The 22726-nt window shown below is 49.9% G+C and overlaps 1 protein-coding gene across 2 annotated transcripts in view; it reads right to left on the bottom strand.

Annotated features, from left to right (window-relative positions):
• The window catches only part of LOC141097564 (ornithine decarboxylase-like), a 65305-nt gene that overhangs the window by 24961 nt on the left and 17618 nt on the right, over positions 1 to 22726 (bottom strand). Inside the window, exons 2-3 of one of the 2 annotated variants that reach the window (XM_073584792.1) lie at positions 10242 to 10343; positions 760 to 809 (exon numbers count right to left, since the gene is read on the bottom strand). In XM_073584792.1, the coding sequence (XP_073440893.1) occupies positions 760 to 781 (22 nt within the window). In that variant the 5' untranslated portion in view covers positions 782 to 809; positions 10242 to 10343. Of the gene's footprint in view, positions 1 to 759; positions 810 to 3595; positions 3693 to 10241; positions 10344 to 22726 lie in introns of those variants that run through there. The other variant, XM_073584791.1, reaches the window with a different exon arrangement.

The following is a 22726-nucleotide window of genomic DNA, read 5'->3' on the forward strand; positions in this document are numbered from 1 at the left end:
CCATCATTTGGGAGGTACGTAAGGTGTCTTGTTGGCATTCTTGGACCCAAAAACTGCAATTTTTCCATTTCAAATTTTTCTATTTTTATGTCGTTTACCGTATAGATTCCTATAGATAATGCAATACCAAATACACTTACTCTTTTAAATATTTTATTTTCCTATTGGAAAAAAGGGGGTGATTAAAACTTAGATTTTTATTTCTTTACATTCTTTTAACTACTTTTTGGATATTTTTATAGGAACATTCGATTGTTTCATTGTTGTATTGTACACTGTATAATGACGTTTCCAATATCTTATGATGTCCAGCCACAGACTTTGTTTCATAGGAGCTTCCCCGGATGCCAAAGTTACAACTCAACACTCCACAACTGAACGCACGTCACAACCATTTATATGTTGACGTTGGAGAGTGATAGTGGCATCTAAACGGTTAAACAGCAGCAATCAGAGCTAGATAGATGTTAATTGTATGATCCCTGGTGGGTCCAGTTATGGAGACCCCACCTGTCCCAAGAACTGGGAACCCAATGTCCCCTATGTGAATGGAGTCGTAGTGAGCACGTGCGACCACCAATTGTATAAACAGTGAATGGAGCATGCTCACTATTGCTACATTCACAAAAGGTTCCAGTAGTCAAATCCACAAAATTATACATTTATCACCGATATTCTGTGGATAGGTAATATATACTTTGTCTATAGGACAAAACCTTTAACAGTAAGTATAATATATACAGTATTTTATATACTTACTGACGCCCTGTTTTTCAGCCATCCTTCAACCCTCTGTAGCTTGGAGAGATCTGGTGGAAGATACATATGGAAATTTGAGAAACATTATAAATAATTTCAATCATCCATCTATATATAGTACAGTATATATATATATGTTGAGATATGATTAGTATTAATGCGTTTCATATAGTTTTTTTAGCCCTAGAGTTACATGTCGATGTGATGTCAGCACCAGTGGCGTAACGATCGGAGTCGCAGAGGTCGTGACCGGGGCCCTGCGGTTGAGGGGCCTACCTTCGAAAGCAGAAACTTCAACTGGATGTGCGTTCTCAAACACACATTCAGCTGAAGTGTATTGCCACACAAAGACCCACCATGTCCAAACGTTGCAATACACGCTGCCAGAGAATCAAAGGCCAGCAGCTGACGTCGGCATTCACAAGACTGAGGGCGCATGGCAATGACATCAGAAGAGGACGCCGTCGCCAGGGGAGTGGAGGGAAGGTGAGTAGAATCTTTTTTTTTTCTATGCATTAAAAAACAGCTGTAGGATGGGGGAAATATACCAGGATAAGGGACATATATATCAGGACGTAGATTATACTGTATATACCAGGATAAGGGATATGTAAACTAAAATGTGACCCAGAAAAAGGGACATACAGTGTATACTAGGATGGGGCCCAAGATAAGGTAAATATATACCAGGATGGGGGATATGTATACCAGGATTCTGCCAGGATAGGGAACATATATACTAGGATAGGCCCAGGATGGAGGTCATACATATCAGGATGGAGGTCATATATACCAGGATAAGCAACATATATATCAAGATAAGGGACATATACTGTATACCAGGATTCTGCCAGGATAGGGAACATATATACTAGGATAGGCCCAGGATGGAGGTCATACATATCAGGATGGAGGTCATATATACCAGGATAAGCAACATATATATCAAGATAAGGGACATATACTGTATACCAGGATTCTGCCAGGATAGGGAACATATATACTAGGATAGGCCCAGGATGGAGGTCATACATATCAGGATGGAGGTCATATATACCAGGATAAGCAACATATATATCAAGATAAGGGACATATACTGTATACCAGGATGGAGCCCAGAAAATGGACATACAGTATATGCTAGGATGGGGCCCAGGATAACGTATAAACATACCAGGATTGGGGATATATACCAGGATAGGGCCAGGATGAGGGACATATATACCAGGATGGGTGATATATAAACTAGAATGGGGTCTGGCACTCACTGGACAGAAAGCTCCACACAGGACTCTCCTGCCTCTGTTATTTTATGCAACTTAAATAAAAGGACTTTTAATGGGACGGTGAGTGCCACCCTTATTTCTTTGGACACAGACTTTACCCGTGTTGATCGACTGCATTGGGTTGGCACCCGAGATCCCGGGGACGGATCATTCAGCATTCTCCTGACATGGTCAGGTGTGTGGGCCATAGGTGTTTCAGCGGTGCTGATAATTTTCATCTTCTCCATGTGGTCATATACTAGAATGGGCCCTGGATGAGGGACATAAATACTGTACCAGGAAGCAGCCCAAGATGGGGGACATTACTACATAATGGAGGAGGAGGTGCATGGTGTGTGTGCTTGTAGAATTTAGAAAGCTACAAGGGCCCATACATCTGGCCAACATGCAGGGTGGAGGGGGGCCCAGGTACAAATCTTGCATTGAGGCCCATCGAACTCTAGTTATGCCACTGGTCAGAGCCGCAGAAAATACACTGGGAGCAGTGGCGGAGACTCTGTGCTGGCCTCGGAGACGGTGAGAAAAAACACAACTTGTCTTCCAAAAAGAGGGGTATTGTGAAGTTGGAAAACCCCTTTAAAGGTTAGTTAGAAGCAGTAGCGTAGATACCCGTGGCAGAGGGTGCCTTCGCCCAGGGGTCCACACTCAGAGGGACCCACTCGGAGCTACAGCTAATCTTAACTACAATACAATTAAGCTCTGAGGTAGAGCAGGGAGTCATGGATAGTGACTGATAGTGGCAGAATGAATTAGATGAAACAGCAAGGGAGATCCTTGTACCCCCAAAATGGGGCACAAACAAGGGAAGAGACTGGTTCAGCTGAGAACGGAGCTATCAAGTCCAGGAATCTACTAGTAATGACAAAATTAATTTGCAGGACCCAGGTCAGTATTTTGTGGCTGCCGGTTGGATAGAAGCCCTGCAAACTGCCTCCTACCTGCATCATTGCACTGCTACACATGCATGATATTGCACCCGGCTTAATTAGAAAAGGATCTGGGGATGCCGGCAGGTAGTAGGTGGTTTGCAAGTCTCCAGTTTGGCAGCAATGGAGTACTGAAATGGCTGCTGAACAAGGGTCCTACAAGTCAATTTTCCCATCTCTATCGGGTACCATTGTTAATTGGAAGGAGCACCACAAAATATCAAACAAATGGGTCTTAGCAGCTAAGAAATAGTGCATTAGCCAGAATGAAACACTGAGGTGCTGTGCTAAAGCCGTGCCATATGGCGGAAAATAGCTACAGGAAGAATGCAGGAGCCAAACATGTTGGCTTATGTCTGAACTTGTATTACTGCTCTCAATTGTTTAGCCACCACAGGTAACTGCTAAGCTGATACAGAATCTGTAACCATTAACAGGCTGTCCAGGTTTAGAGCTCAGGTCTGCAGACACTCTATGTGACAGCATGCGTTGTCAAGATTCTCGGGTGCCAGCGCCATGAGCAGGTGGTCATGGGAGAAGATACAGATTAGATATTAAAAAAATATTAAAAACAACCTTTTTGACAGTGAGGGTGTGTAAGGAGGAATACCGGGCTGTGGGTACCTGTGCAATACCGGGTCCAGAACTGCCGAGGCTGTGTCCAGTGTTGCACGGGGGAAAGAAATGGGAGTTGGACAGGACCCATGACCTGGAGAGAAGGGGCGTGGTAAGCAGGGGGATGAGAGAGAGTGTAGCGTGGGAAAAGCCAGAGAGGAAGGAGAAGGCAGGGACGACTGTACTCTGCGAAGTAATGTGAAGCGTAGAGCAGAGACCCAGGAAGGGTTCAGTGAGGGCTCCCGAGTAGCAGTGAGAGTACAGCGACGGGCGCTGAGCAAAGCAGCGCAGCGTGGGTGTGTAGGGAAGGTGACCTGACGGACGGACGGACTAGTCAGAGTGAAGAAAGATAGGTTTGCACAGTGTAGGTAGGAGTCAGTGATTACAGTGGGGAAACAACTAGGAAAGTGTAGTGGACGTGCAGTACCTTGGGATGACCATTAGATGGCAGGGTGGAGTGTGAGCGAAGGACTTTACAGCAGCTTAGGGCTTTAGAAACCGTTGGTCATGGGGGGCGAGATGACAGTTGGAGTGACAGTTTCAAGGAACCGGGTGAGCTATAAATTCTGAGGGAGGGTTCCAGAAGGTTCCAGTCCCCAGGGGGAGCTCAGGTGACAGGAAGACTGCGACAGTCTGTGTGCCCTGAGGAGAATCCGACCAGGGGGACTGAGGAGAGAGAACATCAGGGGGGTGGTCCTGACAGGAAGGTACCGCAGAAGAGACGTGGCAGTGGGTGCAGGATACCGTATTTAACACGACGACTGACCAGTGGAAGCGCTGTTGGTTTATGGGCCTAGGGCGGCAACAGTGACGGACCTGTCAGGAGCGTCAAACACTGAAGGAGGGACGGTACGTACAAATACGTCCCTGGTGACAGTGTGAAAACGGCTCTGAAATCGAAGAGCCGACAAGTGAAGAGAAGTGCGGTGTGTTGCGGAGGCCGTTAGGTGAACGGCAAGTAAAGAAATAAACTTGGACCTGTTGTACCCAGTAACTGCCTCCATCGTGTCTCTGTGTCATCTCTGCGCGGTAGTGAAAGAGGGACCACCCCCCCAGCTCGGCCCACCACCGACACTACATTTGGCGTAGTCGGCAGGATCGCCGCCGCTAATACGCTATCTTCTGCGGCAGGCCTGCAACTGAAGGACTGAGGAAAACTTGGACTGCTCTATTTCGGATTATAAACACCTGTGGACTACCAATTACTGACCTGTGGATTACAAATTGGGACGCTGTGTCGGATCTGTGTTGCTTGCAGAGGATCCAAGGCAGTAGCTGATTCTGCCCAAGATGGCGGTATTACTTCAGCGCAGAGGAGAGGTCCGGGTGTTTGCAGTTGTTCAGAATGGACTGGGACCCCCTCCAACGTACCCCAAAAGGAAGCAATATATGCCCGGAGACCGACGTTTCCATATATTGGACCCTGGCAGATGGGTGGAAAGGTCTGCCAACGCCCCACCCAGCAGGAGGCGTGGCACAGAAGAAAAACTTGGCTGCGGCTGTCTGACGCCATTCGAGTGCTGCCCAACGGACGGTATGAGATGCTGCGGGTGTCGGGGCATCGGCCGCCTAGAGTGGCAATGGCGGCGAGAGATGGAGCTGCACCAGAAGTCATCTTCAGATTTACGGGCAGGCAGCGGGATGCTGAGCCGGGGAGCGGAGCCTGAGGGGAGTCAGCGAGAACGGCTGCCACCAATACCAGCAGAGGACTTCTCAGTGGAGCCCCCGAGTCCGGAGGCAAGGCCCGCAGGACAGTGGAGCAAGGAACGGAGGCTGCGGGGGAAACCGCGTGATGATGGGACGGAGGCCGCAGCGCCGGGGAAGGTGAGAGTACCCCCGGCCCTACCAGTGCCTCCGCAAGCGGCCCCTACCATTCTGCTGCAGCACGCGGCCCCCTGCGCACCGGAAGGCCTAGTTACCACGGGCCCCGTGGTGTATGCGGAGCTGAGTGAGGACCCCGCTCATGTCCCCGAACTACCCCGCCCGGAGTCTGTGCTTTCCCTGCTAATAGCAGCTGCATCATTGAAATCGGCCGTTACTCCGGCTCCGTTGGAAGTAGTGGATGCGACCTGTCCTGAGGCCGCGGTTATGCCGCTGCTGGAGTCGGCTGCGGCCGACTTAGCGGGCCCTGTGATTCCAGCCCCCGAGGACCCGGTTGTCTCCATTTGCCACCTGACCCCAGCGGCTGCTGGGCCGCAGAAATCTTCGGCCGTTTCTGTCTTGCGGTCTTTTTCAGCGGAGTCCCGCCCACCGGACTCCAGGGCCCGTGCTGTTCCCTCCGTGTGGGAAGCGGAGGTGATCAGGAAGAAAAAGGCCCGGGAGCAGGAAGTGTGGAACCTGCTCCACACTGAAGGAGAGGCCGTCATGGAAAATAAGAGGACTTGAATGGACACCCTCAGTATCCCCGTGGAGCCCTCACCTCTGTCCATTGAGAGTGGTATAGACTGTCAGGAGTTCGATGCACCGTTGTGCAGATTATAAGGACAGTTGCATTTAGAAAAAAGTTTTGTTGTTGTTTAACTGATGCAACTATTTTCTCTCTCTTTCTTTCTTCTTTCTATGTTCTTTATATACAAAAATATGTTTACCTGACAGAACGGGGATATGGAAAGCGGAGGAGTGTCCAGGTCCCAGGAAGGGGGGAGGAGGAAATAAGACATGCAATGTTATGTTATATTTTGGTTTTAAAAGCAAGAGAAAATGAAAAAAAAAAAATTATAAAAATGGGTACTTGTGCTATTATAGAGTTGTTTGATGTATAATATGCATAAGTAAAATGCAACAGGTCCGAGTGCGGGAAGGTCCGAGGGACCAAAAGGAAGAGTTGAGATCCGAAAGGGGTCTACGAGTTGAGAAGGTCTGGGAGACCGGGACGCCGACCATGACCTGTTATGAAAAGAAAGGTAAAAGATGGATGACGTAGGAAAGACAGCCGTCCTAGGTTAGGTCCCCGATACCACGGACACCCCCAAAGAAGGAAGGTGGGCACTGGTAATGATCTGGTAGGTGTGAGGCCTCGATCATGGCGTACCGGATAGTGGAAGGTGACAGTAGGGGAGAGTAGGGGAAGGTACACGCCATAAAGAGAATATGGGTGTACCTAGCCCAATTTGAAAGACGTTGTCATGTGGCGTGCGCGCTGGTGAGTAGCAGTAGGCTGCTCAGAGCATAGTGCTCCCAGTATGGTTCGGCCCCCGCAGATAGTGGGTTTGGCTCAACTTCTGGTCCGACAACAGAATGTAGGTGTAGATTCAGAACGACGAAGGCAGGGATGACGATTGTCGAGGATGACAATGGACAAAGGAAGGTGGAGTGTAGGGAAGGTGACCTGACGGACGGACGGACTAGTCAGAGTGAAGAAAGATAGGTTTGCACAGTGTAGGTAGGAGTCAGTGATTACAGTGGGGAAACAACTAGGAAAGTGTAGTGGACGTGCAGTACCTTGGGATGACCATTAGATGGCAGGGTGGAGTGTGAGCGAAGGACTTTACAGCAGCTTAGGGCTTTAGAAACCGTTGGTCATGGGGGGCGAGGTGACAGTTGGAGTGACAGTTTCAAGGAACCGGGTGAGCTATAAATTCTGAGGGAGGGTTCCAGAAGATTCCAGTCCCCAGGGGGAGCTCAGGTGACAGGAAGACTGTGACAGTCTGTGCGCTCTGAGGAGAATCCGACCAGGGGGACTGAGGAGAGAGAACGTCAGGGGGGTGGTCCTGACAGGAAGGTACCGCAGAAGAGACGTGGCAGTGGGTGCAGGATACCGTATTTAACACGACGACTGACCAGTGGAAGCGCTGTTGGTTTATGGGCCTAGGGCGGCAACAGTGACGGACCTGTCAGGAACGTCAAACACTGAAGGAGGGACGGTACGTACAAATACGTCCCTGGTGACAGTGTGAAAACGGCTCTGAAATCGAAGAGCCGACAAGTGAAGAGAAGTGCGGTGTGTTGCGGAGGCCGTTAGGTGAACGGCAAGTAAAGAAATAAACTTGGACCTGTTGTACCCAGTAACTGCCTCCATCTTGTCTCTGTGTCATCTCTGCGCGGTAGTGAAAGAGGGACCACCCCCCCCAGCTCGGCACACCACCGACACTACAGGTGCACTGAGGAATGAGCACCTGGAGCAGTATCATGGGTTGTGTATCCATCTATCAGCTGATGTGCAGCGTAGCATACGCCGAGTAGAGACTTGTGCAGAGCCTCACACTTCGACTCAGTTTAATGGACTAGGAGCTAAACGGGCAAAACCGGTGACCGCCCGTTGCCATCAGAAGCAGGACCGTGTGTTGGGCGGGGAAGTCTGAAGGCGCAGTGTCAGCCTCCGCCAGCATTCCATCATCCATCAGAGCGCACGTGACTAAAGGACAATTACACTGTTTTCACCTGTCTTTGGAGCGCCCCACAGTGCCTTAGGTTAGCCGGTACCGGGCTCATCAGGTTAGGGGATGTCACGGTGGCAGTGACCCGGTCCGTGGCCCTGGGCGTCCAGTAAGAAATAGAGGAAAGTTCTGTGGTGTTTAATCGTGACGCCACCCGTGGTGTTTGGCAATGGGTGGCTGACGCGGCGATTTTGGTCCACTGGGGCTGATGGTGATGCAGCAAAGATGGTTCAGCTCCCACGGGTAGAGTGGGGCCCCAGGGCAAATATATTTGATTGTTCAGATGGTGGTGAACGTTGGGGCGCAGAGAATAAGTGAAGGACACAGAGAGGTGCAGTTTTCTTTACCTTTTACTTGAAAGTAGTTGCAATCTGGGGTACCACATTACAGATGACAGATTGAGTCCGGCTTGCCTGGAGGCATTCAGGGGATCCACCCTGCCAGGTGGGGTTGAGGACCTTCCTTCTGTGCTCTCTTTTTGGGTCCCTGCTGCTTATAGCTAAGCTGTGGCCCTCTCCTGCGTGATGATTGCTAACCTGTATGGATGACAGCGTGAGCCTATATCACGGGCACTCTCCTCTTCACTGTCAGCCCCGGGCTCTTGGTCTGCTGCTGTGCCTTCAGGTGTTCAGTGTGGCCAAGGAACTTGTAGTCCCCTGCACTCCAGATTCGGCTGTCAGGGCGTACAGCTTCTGCCCAGCCAAGGACTTTGGCGTCCCTTTTTATCAGCGCTTCGCTCTGGGGTCAGCTATACGCAATTTTAGTTCCCCAGAGCCCCTTGTCTCTGCTCCCGTCCCTTCTCTCTCCACAGGCCAACTCCCACTGTCTTTAACTGTCTTGTCATGAGCTCCAACTGCCCCCATTTCCATGACAACTCTCTTGTTTAATCTCTCAGCTGTCTTCTTACTGACTCACTAACCCCACCTGCTGGCCAAAATTTATAAGGAAAATCCCCTGTCTGGCCTGCAGCAGGAATTGTCATGTACACTGTGTTATCTGGCATGGGGACCCCCCTCCTGCATCCAGGCATGACATCACCCCTTAGAAGGAGGCAATGTCACTATGGCAACCGGACTCTAGGGTGCCACATTTTCCCTTCCTGTTATCTCCCCATGAGGAGTTTATTGCTGTAGATTAAACTACACTCTTGTTTACCCTTCCTCTGCATCTCTGCCTTATTTTATCCTTGCACCTGCTTACAGGTGATCAATGAATGGAACAGGCTGCCACAAGAGGTGTGGTGAGTTCTCCTTCAAACAGAGACTGGACAGACATCTGTCTGAGATGGCTTAGTGAATCCTGCATTTAGCAGGGGGTTGTGTTATGATTGAGTCACCGTAGGAGGCAGACACAAAAATAGAAGCTACGTCCAGAAAACCAGAGAAGTTGGCAACTATCAGATTGCAGACCCCTGAACCTATCAACACAACTAGCAGTAGCCGTGGGGGTTCCTACGGTGCCCTAGACCCATCGATCACAGCCGGAGAGCTAAATAGCCTAAAGACAGAAAAGGAAATCTAACCTGCCCCAGAGCAGACCCCAAAGTAAAAGGCAGCCCCCAACATATAATGACGGTGAAGCAAGATGAAAAAACACTTACACAGAAAGATAGGCTGAGCAAACGATGGGGCCCAAGCTAACTAAACAGAACAGGAAAGGAAGGTTGCTGTCTGCAATCTGCCAAAACCCTATGAAAGACATAAGCCAACAAGCTGATATGGAAAAAGACCCTGAAGCAGCTAGGCTTCAAAAACTAAATCAGCACTCAGGTATTTTCAGAAGACAGAGCTAAAGGAATTCAGCTCACCCCAGCAGGGAATGGCAGAAATCCAGAAAAACAAAGCAAAACAAAGTCAAAGCAAAAATGCAAAAAGCCGAGCAGAAAACTTAGCTTTAGAAGAGCAGGAATTCAGACTGGTCTCCAAGGATCCCACAGAGAAATCACCCGCAGGGCAGAAGGGCGTTGGCAGCCTTATATCCAGTCAGTAACTCCACTCAGCCAGTCATCATCATTAGGCCCAGGTGTTTGACAATCAGGCTCACTACCTTTCTTTACCAGAAGAGGGAGTTCCTCGGGCCTCAGTAGTGAAGGGGAAAATGAACTCACAACAGGGTTGGACACGATGACCCTGGAGGTCCCTTCCAACTTTAACATTCTATGATTCTATGATTCTCTGACCGCAAGTATGCAGTTTGTTCTATTCCAACTAGACATGTCCGGCCTCACTCAATACACTTGCATTGAGCGAGACCACTTATCTAGGCGGCACATCACATACTTGCAGTCCCGCTCCCGCCAGCACCTGGCTCCGGCACGAGAGAATCCCCACACCGTGCGTACACTTGGCTGCTTCTGGGGGCACTTGATGTACCTTTGGCTCCTGTAAAATCAAAGCTTTCAATCAAGGAAAAGGTAAGCTCACTACTCATAAAACAATTGTTCACATACACACATGGACAAAATTGTTGGTTCCCTTCTGGTACAGTAAGAAAAACCCACTTTAAAAGAAGGTACCAACAATTTTGTGGATGTGTGTAGCTCTATCAACAGAAAACGAAAAATATTATGGGTGCCAGAAAATGGTGACAAAAATTTTGTACAAATTTGGTGTTGCCATAATCGCAGTATTGACCTGAAGAATCATATTGCCAGAATACTTTTATGACACAATGAAAAATATAAAAATAAAACCAAAGAAAAGAGACGGATTTGCATTTTTTATCCTCACTTGGAATTTTCTTCCCATTTCTCACAACTATTATATTGCAAAATGAGTGGTGTCATTAAGTAGTACACTTCATCCTGAAAAACACAAGTCCTCATACTGCAATGTTGATGGAAAAGTAAAAAAGTTATGGCTTTTGGTAGAAATGGAGGTAAAAAAACAAGTTCAAAAACAATATTTAGCCACGTTATAAAGCGAATAAAGACACTACAGGCAGTTTTATTAAAAAAAATAAATAGATGGCGAGTAGTGTTGAGCATTCCGATACTGCAATATCGGGTATCGGCCGATATTCGCTGTATCGGAGTTCCGATACTGAGTTCCGATACTTTTAGAATATCGAATACCGGAATCGGAAGTTCCCATAATGCAATGAGCCAGTTTGATTTTATTCAGCCAATGAGGAATCCTAAGAAGTGTGGGCACATCCTGTTATGCATGTTAGGCATGTTAACTAATGGCATGGCTGTGATTGGCTGCTGAAATGATGTCATGATGCACTATAAAAGCCGCCGCCGCCATTTTGGGTTCGCTCTGCTGTGAATTTACTTAGGGACAGGCTGCTGTTCTGACTCTGAGGGACAGTTTGAGCTAGCGATTTGCTTTATTGCGCTTTACCCAGGCTACTTTAGCAACCGCTGTGTGAGAAGCTTTCTTTTGCCTTGCAGCGCTGTTCACGGCTGTCTGCGAGGTCTCTCTGTGTGTGAGTGCAGCTCATGCTGTAGTGTGTTCTGCAGCCACCTCCGGTTGTAGTCCGCTCAGCGTGCGTCACTGCCTCATACATTGTCCTTTTTTGCATTAGTGCTGCTCATTTTTCCAGATTTCTCCTATTAGTGTGGTTTTATCCGTATCCAGCTAGAATATTTGCAAACACTATACAGGAGTAGATAGAGGAGCCTTTCTGCTGGCTTGTGCCCAGCAGCTCCAGCCAGATTAGTATTAGCCTATTTTTTGGAGCCTCATCTATTGCATTGTAGGTTACCTTTCTGCATTGTAATAGCTACAAAAAGTTTGTGATACTATCGGTTTTACATCTTTGGGCACATCCAGTGTCTTTTTGTGAAAAAAAAAAGTTAATAAAGTTCACCAAACACTCCACTTTACAGTTGTGTAGGCCACATTAGCTCATATTAAAGTCTAGTCCACACTTTATAAAATTAGTGTTTCTTATACCTGTTAGCAACTGTTCAGGAATAAGCAAACTAAGCCCTTAGTACTTTTCTGCCTATCTTTCTCAGTCTACCAAGATGAAGAAGGCAGGGAGTAAGGCACGTGGTCCTGGGTGTGGAGTTTCTGCAGGGACAAGGACGTGGGGATTCTGTGCCTGCTGCGGGCACCAGTGACTCAGCATCCCCCAGTTTTACCAGGGAACAGTCCTTTATGCGCAGCTTTGTAGGAGCTCGCTGTACCCCTCTGATGCGGGACGAACAAATTGAAGCCGTTGTCGGATAGATGGCAGCTAACGCATCGACTTCAATTAGTTCCAGATCCTCTCAGGTCCAGAGCACTGAAGAGCACCCATCTGTCTCTTCACCACCTGCCAAATTGCCCAGGCAGTCAGAGAGCCCTGGACAGGAGCCATCTCTACTTCTGTTCTCTGAATCTGTTGGCTTGGAAAGAGGGGGCCAGCCAAGCAGCATTCGAGAATTTGAAGAAGAGGTAGTATGCAGTGATGCGCAACAGCTTTGTCTCTCTGAATCTGAAGAGGCAGGTGGGTCAGTGCCTATGGTCAGCACACCTCAGTACGCATCTGATGATGAGACTCAGGTGCCACTTTCTGGTGCGCACTGTGCTGTCGAGACTACCCAGGAGAAGCAGTCGTTTGAAGAGGGTAGTGTAGATGATGAGGTCCTTGACCCACCATGGCATGAGGTACAGGAAGGTGGTTGGAGCAGCTCTGAGGAAGAAATTCCCTGAACAGTCAAAAAAAGGAGGGAGAGGGAGGGGGCAGACTCGGTTGCCTGTAGCCTCCACTTCGGCACCCATTAGGAGCATGCCTCTTCCAAAACCCAAAACTGGCACTCCCAAGGCTTGCAGTGCCTGGTCCTTTTTTGACACAGTTGCAGATGACATTTGCTTTGTCAAATGCAAGCTGTGTAATCAGAAAGTGAAAAGAGGGAAATGTGTCAGCAACCTCAATACCACAAATATGTGGAAACATGTGCAGACCAAGCACGTGGTGGAGTTACAAAGACACACTGAAGACCTAGGCCAACCTACAGCATCACCTACCACCTCTTCAGCTCGTGTTGTAGCCTCTTCCTCCAGCTCACACACAGCTGGTTCAGCTTCCTCACAGGATCGCCATGGAAGAACCTCTGGCACTGTTGTACAGAGACAGAGTGTCATTCTACCCACAGCACCACGTTCCCTGTCATCCTCACATTCCCAGGCCAGTCTACAGCCATCAGTAGCACAGGCATGGGAGAAAAGGCGCCCATACTCGGCAAACCACCCCCGAGCACAGGCTCTGAATGCTGGCATTGCAAAACTACTGTCCCTTGAAATGCTCTCATTCAGGCTGGGTGGAGACTGACACCTTCCATAACTTCATGGCATTGGCAGTCCCACAATACAACGTGCCTGTGACGGGAGTATTCTCCAGAGCAAGGAGGGACAACAGGCCTGGGAACGATCCAACAGATTTATTGACCAGAACACAGGAACAACACGAAGGTAATTTGCAGGGTCCCAAAATAAGTCCACAGGAAACTGATTCGGGGGCACCTCCCGACAATCCTTGTGCCAGATCACAAAACCATAGTCCTTTTAGAGTCCCAGAAATCCGCCACGATCACACTAAGGCCGAGGCTTCCTCAGACAGCCTCGCCCTTCTCTTTCAGCATCCAACTCACATCTGATGGGTCACACATAAGTCCATTGTCTTGGGCTCCTGGGATCAGCCCAAGTGTAGGGGAGTAGAAGTTCCCACCTCCTAGTCAATGGTTTGGTCCATCGCATGGCTCCGAGGTGTCTACGAGGATGTGTATTGTGAGTCCTCCCCCTGCTGAGGAGAACAATGGTGATTCCCCTAGCTGTGTTGACCCAAGCCTGAATTCAATTATGGTCTAGATACACAAGTCTTGTGGAAAGGAGACAGGTTACTTACATAATTACATTATAGTCCCAGAGACACAGGCAATGGGGAAAGGAAACATATTGTTACAGGTATACACAAGACATTGCAAAGTATTGGGGAAAAATACATATCATGACAATCCCTTCCCCTCCTAATTTGTGTACGTACTAGGGACCTCTACAGGTCACTGGTTAAGTACACACAGGCATGGCTGACTAGACTCAGGGCTCCTCCTGCCTGGACAGTCCATCTGCATTTTGGTGTTGGCTGCCTCTTCTATACTGTATGGTAAAGTTATAGGGCTGCAGAGCCAGGCTCCATCGTAGTAAGCGTCCATTGTCACCAGAGACTCTGTTCAGCCAGGTGAGGGGATTGTGATCAGTAACCACAGTGAATTCTCGTCCATACAGATACGGCCTTAGTTTCCTAAGGGCCCACACTACAGCCAGACATTCTTTTTCAACAGTTGCATAGGCCACTTCTCGGTCCAGCAGTTTCCTGCTAAGGTAGGCAATGGGGTGTTCATCCCCAGCTGCATTCACCTGGCTGAGGACAGCCCCCAGTCCATAAGCAGAGGCGTCCGTCTGCACAATGAATCTCCTCTTGTAATCTGGAGCAGCCAGAACAGGGTCGCAGACCAGGGCGTCCTTCAGCCGGTTAAAGGCCTCATCACAGGCTGGAGTCCAGATCACCAGCCGGGGCATCGTTTTCTTGGTCAGGTCGGTAAGAGGCTTGGCCACAGTGCTGAAATGAGAAACAAATTTTCGGTAATAACTGGCAGTGCCCAAAAAAGCCATAACTTGTTTCTTAGTTTGGGGTACAGGCCAGTCTCTAATAGCCTGGATTTTGGCAGGTTCAGGACGGAGCTTCCCTCCTCCTACTCTATGCCCTAGGTACTGGACTTCACCCATCCCCAATTGGCATTTATCTGGTCGAATGGTTAGGCCTGCTGCAAGAAGCAGGTCAAGAATAACGGCTACTTGGTTCAGATGTTCCTCCCACGTCTGGCTGAAGATGGCGATATCATCCAAGTAGGCACAAGCAAAATCACCACATCCCCGGAGGATCTGGTCCACCATTCTCTGGAAGGTGGCCGGGGCATTCTTCATTCCAAAGGGCATATTTAGGAATTCATACAGACCAAAGGGGGTTATAAAAGCGGACCGTTCTCTCCCTTCCTCCGTGAGAGGGATTTGCCAGTATTCCTTACTGAGATCCAAGGTAGTGACATATCGGGATCCAGCCAGTCGGTCTAGAAGTTCGTCAATACGAGGCATTGGGTAAGGATCACTGACGGTATGGTCGTTTAGTCGTCGATAGTCCACACAAAATCGAGTACTCCCATCCTTTTTGGGTACTAACACCACAGGAGAGGCCCAAGGGCTATGGGAGGCCTGGATTACCCCAAGCTGTAACATCTCCTCCAGTTCGTGCTGCATGGTGTTTCGAACTGATTCAGGTACCCGGTAAGGAGCCTGTTGTATGGGACGGATGCCCTGAGTGTCCACATGATGTTGGGTGACGGTGGTTCGACCTGGTTGGGATGAGAAAGCAGCACGTCTCTGTTGAAGCACTCCCAGCATCTGGTTTTTCTGTAAGGAATCCAGGTGATCTCCCAGAGGAACCTGTTCCACAGTGGATGGGGCCCTCGCTGCTTCCACGAGATCAGGTAGGGAGTCCTCATCCTCTTGACCGTCCTCTGAAGCTAGCCGACAGCTTGCTATCATTGGAAGGTTCCGGTCATGGTACTCCTTAATCATATTCACATGGACAGTCTTTTGTCTTAGCCCCTGATCATCTAAAGCAAGAAGGTAATTGGTGTCATTCAGTTTTCTGAGAACCCGGAAGGGACCCTCCCATGCTGTCTGCAGTTTATTCTGCCGATGGGGAACAATCATTAAGACCTGTTGTCCTTCTACAAACTCCCGGTAGCGTGCTTTACGGTCATACCATGTCTTCTGTCTGGTTTGAGCCATCCGCACATGACTCTGGGCAAAACTAGCAAGTTGGGCCAGGGTTTCTCGCAGCTTTAGGACATAAGGGACAACAGGGGCCCCTGTATCTTCAACTTGCCCCTCCCAGTATTCCTTGAGCAGGGTTAAGGGTCCTCGGACCTTTCTTCCATAGAGTAGTTCAAAGGGGGAGAACCCAGTGGACTCCTGGGGAACTTCCCGATAGGCAAACAAGAGATGGGGTAGGTACTTCTCCCAGTTTGAATCTCTGTCAGTGAAGGCCCTCAGCATATTCTTCAGAGTGCCATTGAATCGTTCACAAAGTCCATTTGTTTGGGGATGATACGGGGTCGTGCGGATCGCTCGTACTCCACAGGTGCGCCACAGACACTGGACCAGCTCCGACATGAACTGGGAGCCTTGGTCCGACAAGATCTCACTGGGAAATCCTACTCTGGTGAAAATGGTAACCAGGGCCTCGGCCACCTTGGCTGCAGAAATACTTGACAAGGCCACCGCTTCTGGATATCGGGTGGCATAGTCCACAACAGTGAGAATGTACTGCTTTCCAGATTTACTTGGTTTAGCCAGAGGTCCAATGATATCAACAGCTACTCTTTGAAAGGGTTCTTCTATTATAGGGAGCGGTTGCAGGGGTGCCTTTGGGTGATCTCCGGGTCGCCCTCTGCGCTGACATATGTCGCAAGTTCGGCAGAAATGCGCCACTGCTTGGGAAATCCCAGGCCAATAGAAAGATTGAGTCAATCGTCTCTCGGTGCGGGTTTTGCCTTGATGGCCAGCAGTAGGAATATCATGAGCAAGGTGTAATAGGGGAATTCTTTCTGAGGAACAATCAGCTGTTTGCTAAAAGTCCAGGGCTTATCTAGGGAGTCAGCATTGGTAACCCGATACAGAAGTCCATTTTCTCTGATAATTCTTTCTCCATTCTCCCCTAGCTGCCCTATTTCAGCTCGAGCTCTAAAACTAGCTAGGGTGGGGTCAGTCTCCACTTCTTGTCTAAACTGAACTTTATCCCAGGTAACATTCATATTATCCCCACAAGAAGAATCACTCACCGGCTGTGACGGCGGTTCTGGTGGCCTCATTTCCATGGATGGGTTGTACACGTCCACATTTGCTGCTCTCTTGGCTTGACTTCGGGTTACCGCACCGACAAAGTGGCAATGAAGATTCCCCACATCATTTCCTAGAAGAACGTCTGCAGGGAGGCCGCTCATCACACCGACCACGCATTGTTTGGCCCCAAAGCCATAATCCAGGGTCACACTCGCTCTTGGAATATATCTCTGGGTACCTCCAGCCAATTCAATGGCAATTCCTGGTCCCTTTTGAATTGCTTCTGGTTGAATTACTCGGGGATCGGTTATGGTGAGAAAAGCCCCAGTGTCACGGAAGCCAACAACTTTTTGACCATCCAGCACGACCTCCTGTAGATGTTTGTGCTGAAGATCAGAAGAACAGGTGGCTGGGGCTCGCACCCCATAGACTCCTGGTAGGGAAGCCAGGATATCAGAGTCACTTGGCAAGTCATCAGGCACTGAATCCATCTCTTCTCCAGGTGAGGGGGTCTGTAGATAATGAACAGGCAAAGGCGGTCTGTAGGTGTTCTGCCTCCGTACACCTGGACATTGGAATTGCATATGCCCAGGCTGCCCACATCCATAGCATCTGCGCTCCGGGATTCTTCCTCCACGTCGTAGTCCCGAAGGTGGAGCAGGAGTAATGCGAGGCACAGTCACACGAAGGTCACCATGAGTTGATGGTCTAGTGGGATGGTGAATATTGGAGGCAGAAGGACCAGGGGCCGCCAGCGTTGGGGGGCTGGTAGTGTTTTTCTCCCTGAGTAGTAATTTTTTCCACTGAGGCTTGATGGTGAGAGCCTCATCAGCTAGAGCTGCAGCTTCCTCCACTGTTGCTGGTCTCCTTTCACGCACCCATTCCCGTATCTCAGCGGGGCACTTAAAATAAAACTGCTCTTTTAGGATGACCTGCAGGAACGTCTCCCAGGTTATGGCCTCCTCTGCCTCCAGCCAGCGATTACATATATGTTTGAGTTTGTGAGCATACATCTTGAAGGACACTTCCTCATCACAGGCTAAAGTACGGAACTGAGTCCTGTAAGTGTCTGGGGTCACCGCATAATGTTCTAGAATAGTCTGTTTAATCTCCGCATACTCACAGTTCCACCGAGGGTCCATAGCTCTATAGGCTGCGGCAGCTCCACCCTCCAAGAGCCCCACAAGATGTCGGACGCGCTCCCTTTCCGGGACTTCCATTAATCGACACTGATGCTCAAAGTCCAGGAAGAAGCCCTCAATGTCACCGGAAACCTCATTAAACGGCTTGAAGTCTTTGCGGGACACTCTGGGGAGTTCCCTCATGGGGGATGCTGTGGGTACAGTCTGTCTGGAGCTTCTCGCTGCCTCCAAAGCGATCTCCCTCTCCAGCATTGCCCTCTCCTCCATCCTGCGCTGCCTCTCCTTGGCTGTGCTCATGACCTCCCTCTTATCTTCTATGGTAGCCTCTTCTCCCAGCAAGGCCATCTCCTCCTCGTACCACACAACCCACTGACTTTTTTGGGTATTCACCTCCGGCTGCCGTCTTTCCTCTCTTTGCTGTGAGGATCCTTCCTCAGCATCATCTTGCAGGCGAACTGCTTCCAAAGCCTCAATCAGCTGCTCCTTGGAGAGTCCCTTGTAGCTGACTCCCAGTTCACGGGCCTTTGTTTGTAGGTTCACCGCAGTCCAGTTCTTGTACTCTGCGGTGCTGGTTCCCGATGTTGATGGGCCGTTCTCCTCCATTCCTTCTGCTCCGATCCCACCGCTGCCAACCAGTTTGTGACGGGAGTATTCTCCAGAGCAAGGAGGGACAACAGGCCTGGGAACGATCCAACAGATTTATTGACCAGAACACAGGAACAACACGAAGGTAATTTGCAGAGTCCCAAAATAAGTCCACAGGAAACTGATTCGGCGGCACCTCCCGACAATCCTTGTGCCAGATCACAAAACCATAGTCCTTTTAGAGTCCCAGAAATCCGCCACGATCACACTAAGGCCGAGGCTTCCTCAGACAGCCTCGCCCTTCTCTTTCAGCATCCAACTCACATCTGATGGGTCACACATAAGTCCATTGTCTTGGGCTCCTGGGATCAGCCCAAGTGTAGGGGAGTAGAAGTTCCCACCTCCTAGTCAATGGTTTGGTCCATCGCATGGCTCCGAGGTGTCTACGAGGATGTGTATTGTGAGTCCTCCCCCTGCTGAGGAGAACAATGGTGATTCCCCTAGCTGTGTTGACCTAAGCCTGAATTCAATTATGGTCTAGATACACAAGTCTTGTGGAAAGGAGACAGGTTACTTACATAATTACATTATAGTCCCAGAGACACAGGCAATGGGGAAAGGAAACATATTGTTACAGGTATACACAAGACATTGCAAAGTATTGGGGAAAAATACATATCATGACAGTGCCCAGCCGCTTTTATTTCAGCAGGCAAGCCGTTCCTGCCCTGCAAAAGCATGTGGAGGGAAAAATTAAACATGCGCTACTAAACGCCGTCAGTAGCAAGGTCCACCTGACCACCGATGCGTGGACCAGTAACCATGGACAGGGACGATATCTTTCCCTCACTGCCCATTGGGTAAATGTTGTGGAGCCGGGTACAGATCTTGAGAGTGGCGTTGTACGTGTTCTGCCAACTCCAAGGATTGCAGGAATCCAGTCTGTACACATTGACTCCTCCTCATACTCCAGTTCCTCTGAATCAGCGCTGCAGGAGCCGTCACAGTCTACCTCCACATAGACCCGTGAACGCTTACCTGTTACGACCGATATGAGCACAGCCGTGGCCAAACGTCAACAGGCCAAATTGAAATTAATTTCTTTGGGGAATCGAAGCCACACAGCGCAGGAGCTCTGGAATGCCATTGGGTCGCCCTCCCAGGGATGTGGGGTACTCGGTACTGGGCCGGTATCAGCGGGATGTGTCACAGCAGCAGGGACCTGGTCCGTGGCCCTGGGCGCCCAAGTAATGGGGGGAATGTAATGATTTGAATGAATAGTTTGTGACGCCACCTGTGGTGTTCGGCAAGTGAGATGTTAGGCCGACGCTGCATGCAGATCCTCTGGGGCTGGTGGTGTGTTGCAGCCAAGATGGTGAAGCTCCCCACAGGTGGAGCTGTAGCCCCAGGGCAGTGTAGATGTGGGGGAAGAGGAGAGGCACAAGCGGTGTAGAAGCTGGTACCCAGATGTAGTGGGGCTGGATGCATTGGCGCAAGAATGAATGGAGGACACCAGGGCTTGCAGTTCCAAAGCTTTACTCACAGTCTGTGGTACACACAGGTGCCTGCCTCCGTGCCGTGTCCTCCGGGTCAGGAACTCAGTCAACCTCCAGTCAAGATGGAATGCTCCCTTCCAACGCTCCGCCAACATGTGCCTTTCTGAACGTCTCCTCTATAGCGCCTTTAAGTGTGAAGTACTCCCAGTACTGAGTTACACTGGAGTGCCTCCTGACAGATGTTCCCAAGAGCTCTACTTGTAGGGCAGACAGCTGTAGCCTGCTTCGGGAACTCCCTACTCCTGAGTCCTGGCTCACTATCCAAGTTGCTGTTGTGCCCTCAAGTCTTAGATGGGAGTAGTGCATTTACAGCCCACTACTCCACCGTTGTCTGCTGCAGAACCATTAGTGTCCATACAACCTTGGGAACCGGGCCCCGGCCTTGCGCTTAGAACTTCTAGGCAGGGTTCTTCCTCTAACCCACGTCCTCTCTGTTCCCTTTTACTCCTTCGTTCCATTCTAATCTCTCTCTCTTAAGGAAGATCAGGTTTCAGTTCAATGTCTTTCTCCTTCTTTCCTTTCCCGTGCCAGCAGACCCAGGTCACTCAGGTCTGCTGCAGCACCTCCTTCCTCCATCCCTCTCTCAGGGATCTTCTTTCCTCACTCCTCTCTGAGTGGCTTCCTCTCCCAGACTGACCTGTAATTCTAAACCTTCCCGCTCTTTTATGTATTCTCAACTCCACCCGCCTCCCAGCACGTTTTGTGTTCCAAGCAGGGAACCACCAAAGGTGCTCTGCTACTCTCTAAGCAAGGAGCCGCAATGTGGCTTTGCTGAACTAACCTGTTGTGTGGGGTGTGAGTGTTGGAGCATGGTCAGGGGCCTCCAATTTACCTGGATGGTGGGGTACCACACCTCAGGAGGAGGTGCAGTACCTCTGTGGCGACTGAGCCTCAGGAGCGTCACACCATCAAGCAGGAGAGCGACGTGTGGTTTGTGCCAGCAAATCTCCAGCAGGCATGGTAGTGTGTGACAATGGCCGAAATCTGGTGGCAGCTCTGGGCCTAGGCAACCTCACTCACATCCCATGTCTGGCACATGTGCTCAACTTGGTCTTGCAGAGTTTTTTGAGGGACTATCCGGATCTTGATGCACTGCTGCACAAGGTCCGCATAGAGTGCGCTCACTTGCGGCGTTCCAGCATGGCTAGATCGCGCATTGCAGCTCTGCAGCGCCGATTCCGCCTTCCGGAACATCGCATCATATGTGACCTACCCACCAGGTGGAATTCAACGTTACATATGTTGGAGAGGTTGTGTGAGCAGCAGGCAGCAGTAATGGAGTACCAGCTGCATCAGGCGCAAACAAGTCGCACTGCGCGCCGTTCACACTTCACCACCACTGAGTGGGCCTCTATGAAGGACATCTGCCACGTTTTGCATGCCTTCGATGATTCCACACGGATGGCGAGTGCAGATGATGCACTAGTCAGCATGACTGTCCCCCTTATCTGCCTGCTTGAAAAAACACTGCAAGCACTAAGGGAGGAGGTTGAGGAAGAGGTGGAGGATGAGGAGTCACAAATGCCATCTGCTTCTGGACAGTCTGCGCAACATGGTTCCTCACAAAGGCCTAGGCAGGGGACACCTTGTGAGGAGGATGAGGAGGAGTCAATGGAGGAGGAAGACATCTCTCCAGAGGAGGGAGGTACACAATGCTCTAGTAGTCAGTATGTAGAGCGAGGGTGGGGTGATGCAGAGCAGGCAGAGATGACGCCTCAAGCAGGGGACAGCGTTTCTTGGCCAGTTGGCAGTCTGCAGCACATGGTTGATTTCATGCTGCAGTGCCTGAGAAATGACCGCCGCATCGCCCACATTCTAAGCACGCCTGATTATTGGGTGTACACCCTCCTAGATCCTCGCTACTGGGACAACTTACAAAGCCTCATAACACCGTTGAACCGGGAGTGTAAAAAGCGGGAGTACCAAGACACACTGGTGCATTCCATCATGTTCTCCATTCCACCTGAGAGCAGTGCTGCTAGTGCTTTACAAAGCAGCTCAGTGCGTTGAGGCAGTGGAGGAAGCTCTGCACAAAGAGGGAGCAGAAGCAGCACCTCAGCACAAGGCAAGACCAGTATGGCCCAAATGTGGCAAAGTTTTGTGTCCCCGCCACAAATGTCTACACCATCACAGACGGTTCCAGTCAGCAGGAGGCAATGTTTCCGTCAGATGGTGACAGACTAAATGTCTTGCCCTGCCCTCTCCGTGTTCTCCCATACGGCTCTTCCCCCTTCAAATTTTGGGTCTCTAAGCTGGATACATGGCCAGAGCTTAGCCTGTATGCATTGGAGGTGCTGGCTTGCACTGTTGCTAATGTATTATCGGAACGCGTCTTTAGTGCCGCAGGTGGTGTACTAACAGATCGTCGCATGTGACCATCCTCCGATAACGTTGACCGGCTTACTTTTCTGAAAATGAACAAGGCCTGGATCTCGCAGGAATTTGCCAGTCCTCTTCCAGATTAAATAATTGGTTGGCAACAGTATCCAGGTCTCCTGTTGTGTTCATGTTTCTACCATCTGAACTGTAGTCCCTGGGCTCCAACACCGCCAGTTGCTGCTCAGAAGTGCCGTCTGCACAGTCAACACTTGCTCCTGTGTTATTGGGGTTCAGTAATGTCAGCTGATCCCCTGCTGTGTGTCCTGCA

Source organism: Dendrobates tinctorius, unplaced genomic scaffold (genome assembly GCF_039654945.1).
Source record: "Dendrobates tinctorius isolate UK_male_01 unplaced genomic scaffold, ASM3965494v1 ptg000085l, whole genome shotgun sequence".
NCBI classification, from domain to species: Eukaryota; Metazoa; Chordata; class Amphibia; order Anura; family Dendrobatidae; genus Dendrobates; species Dendrobates tinctorius.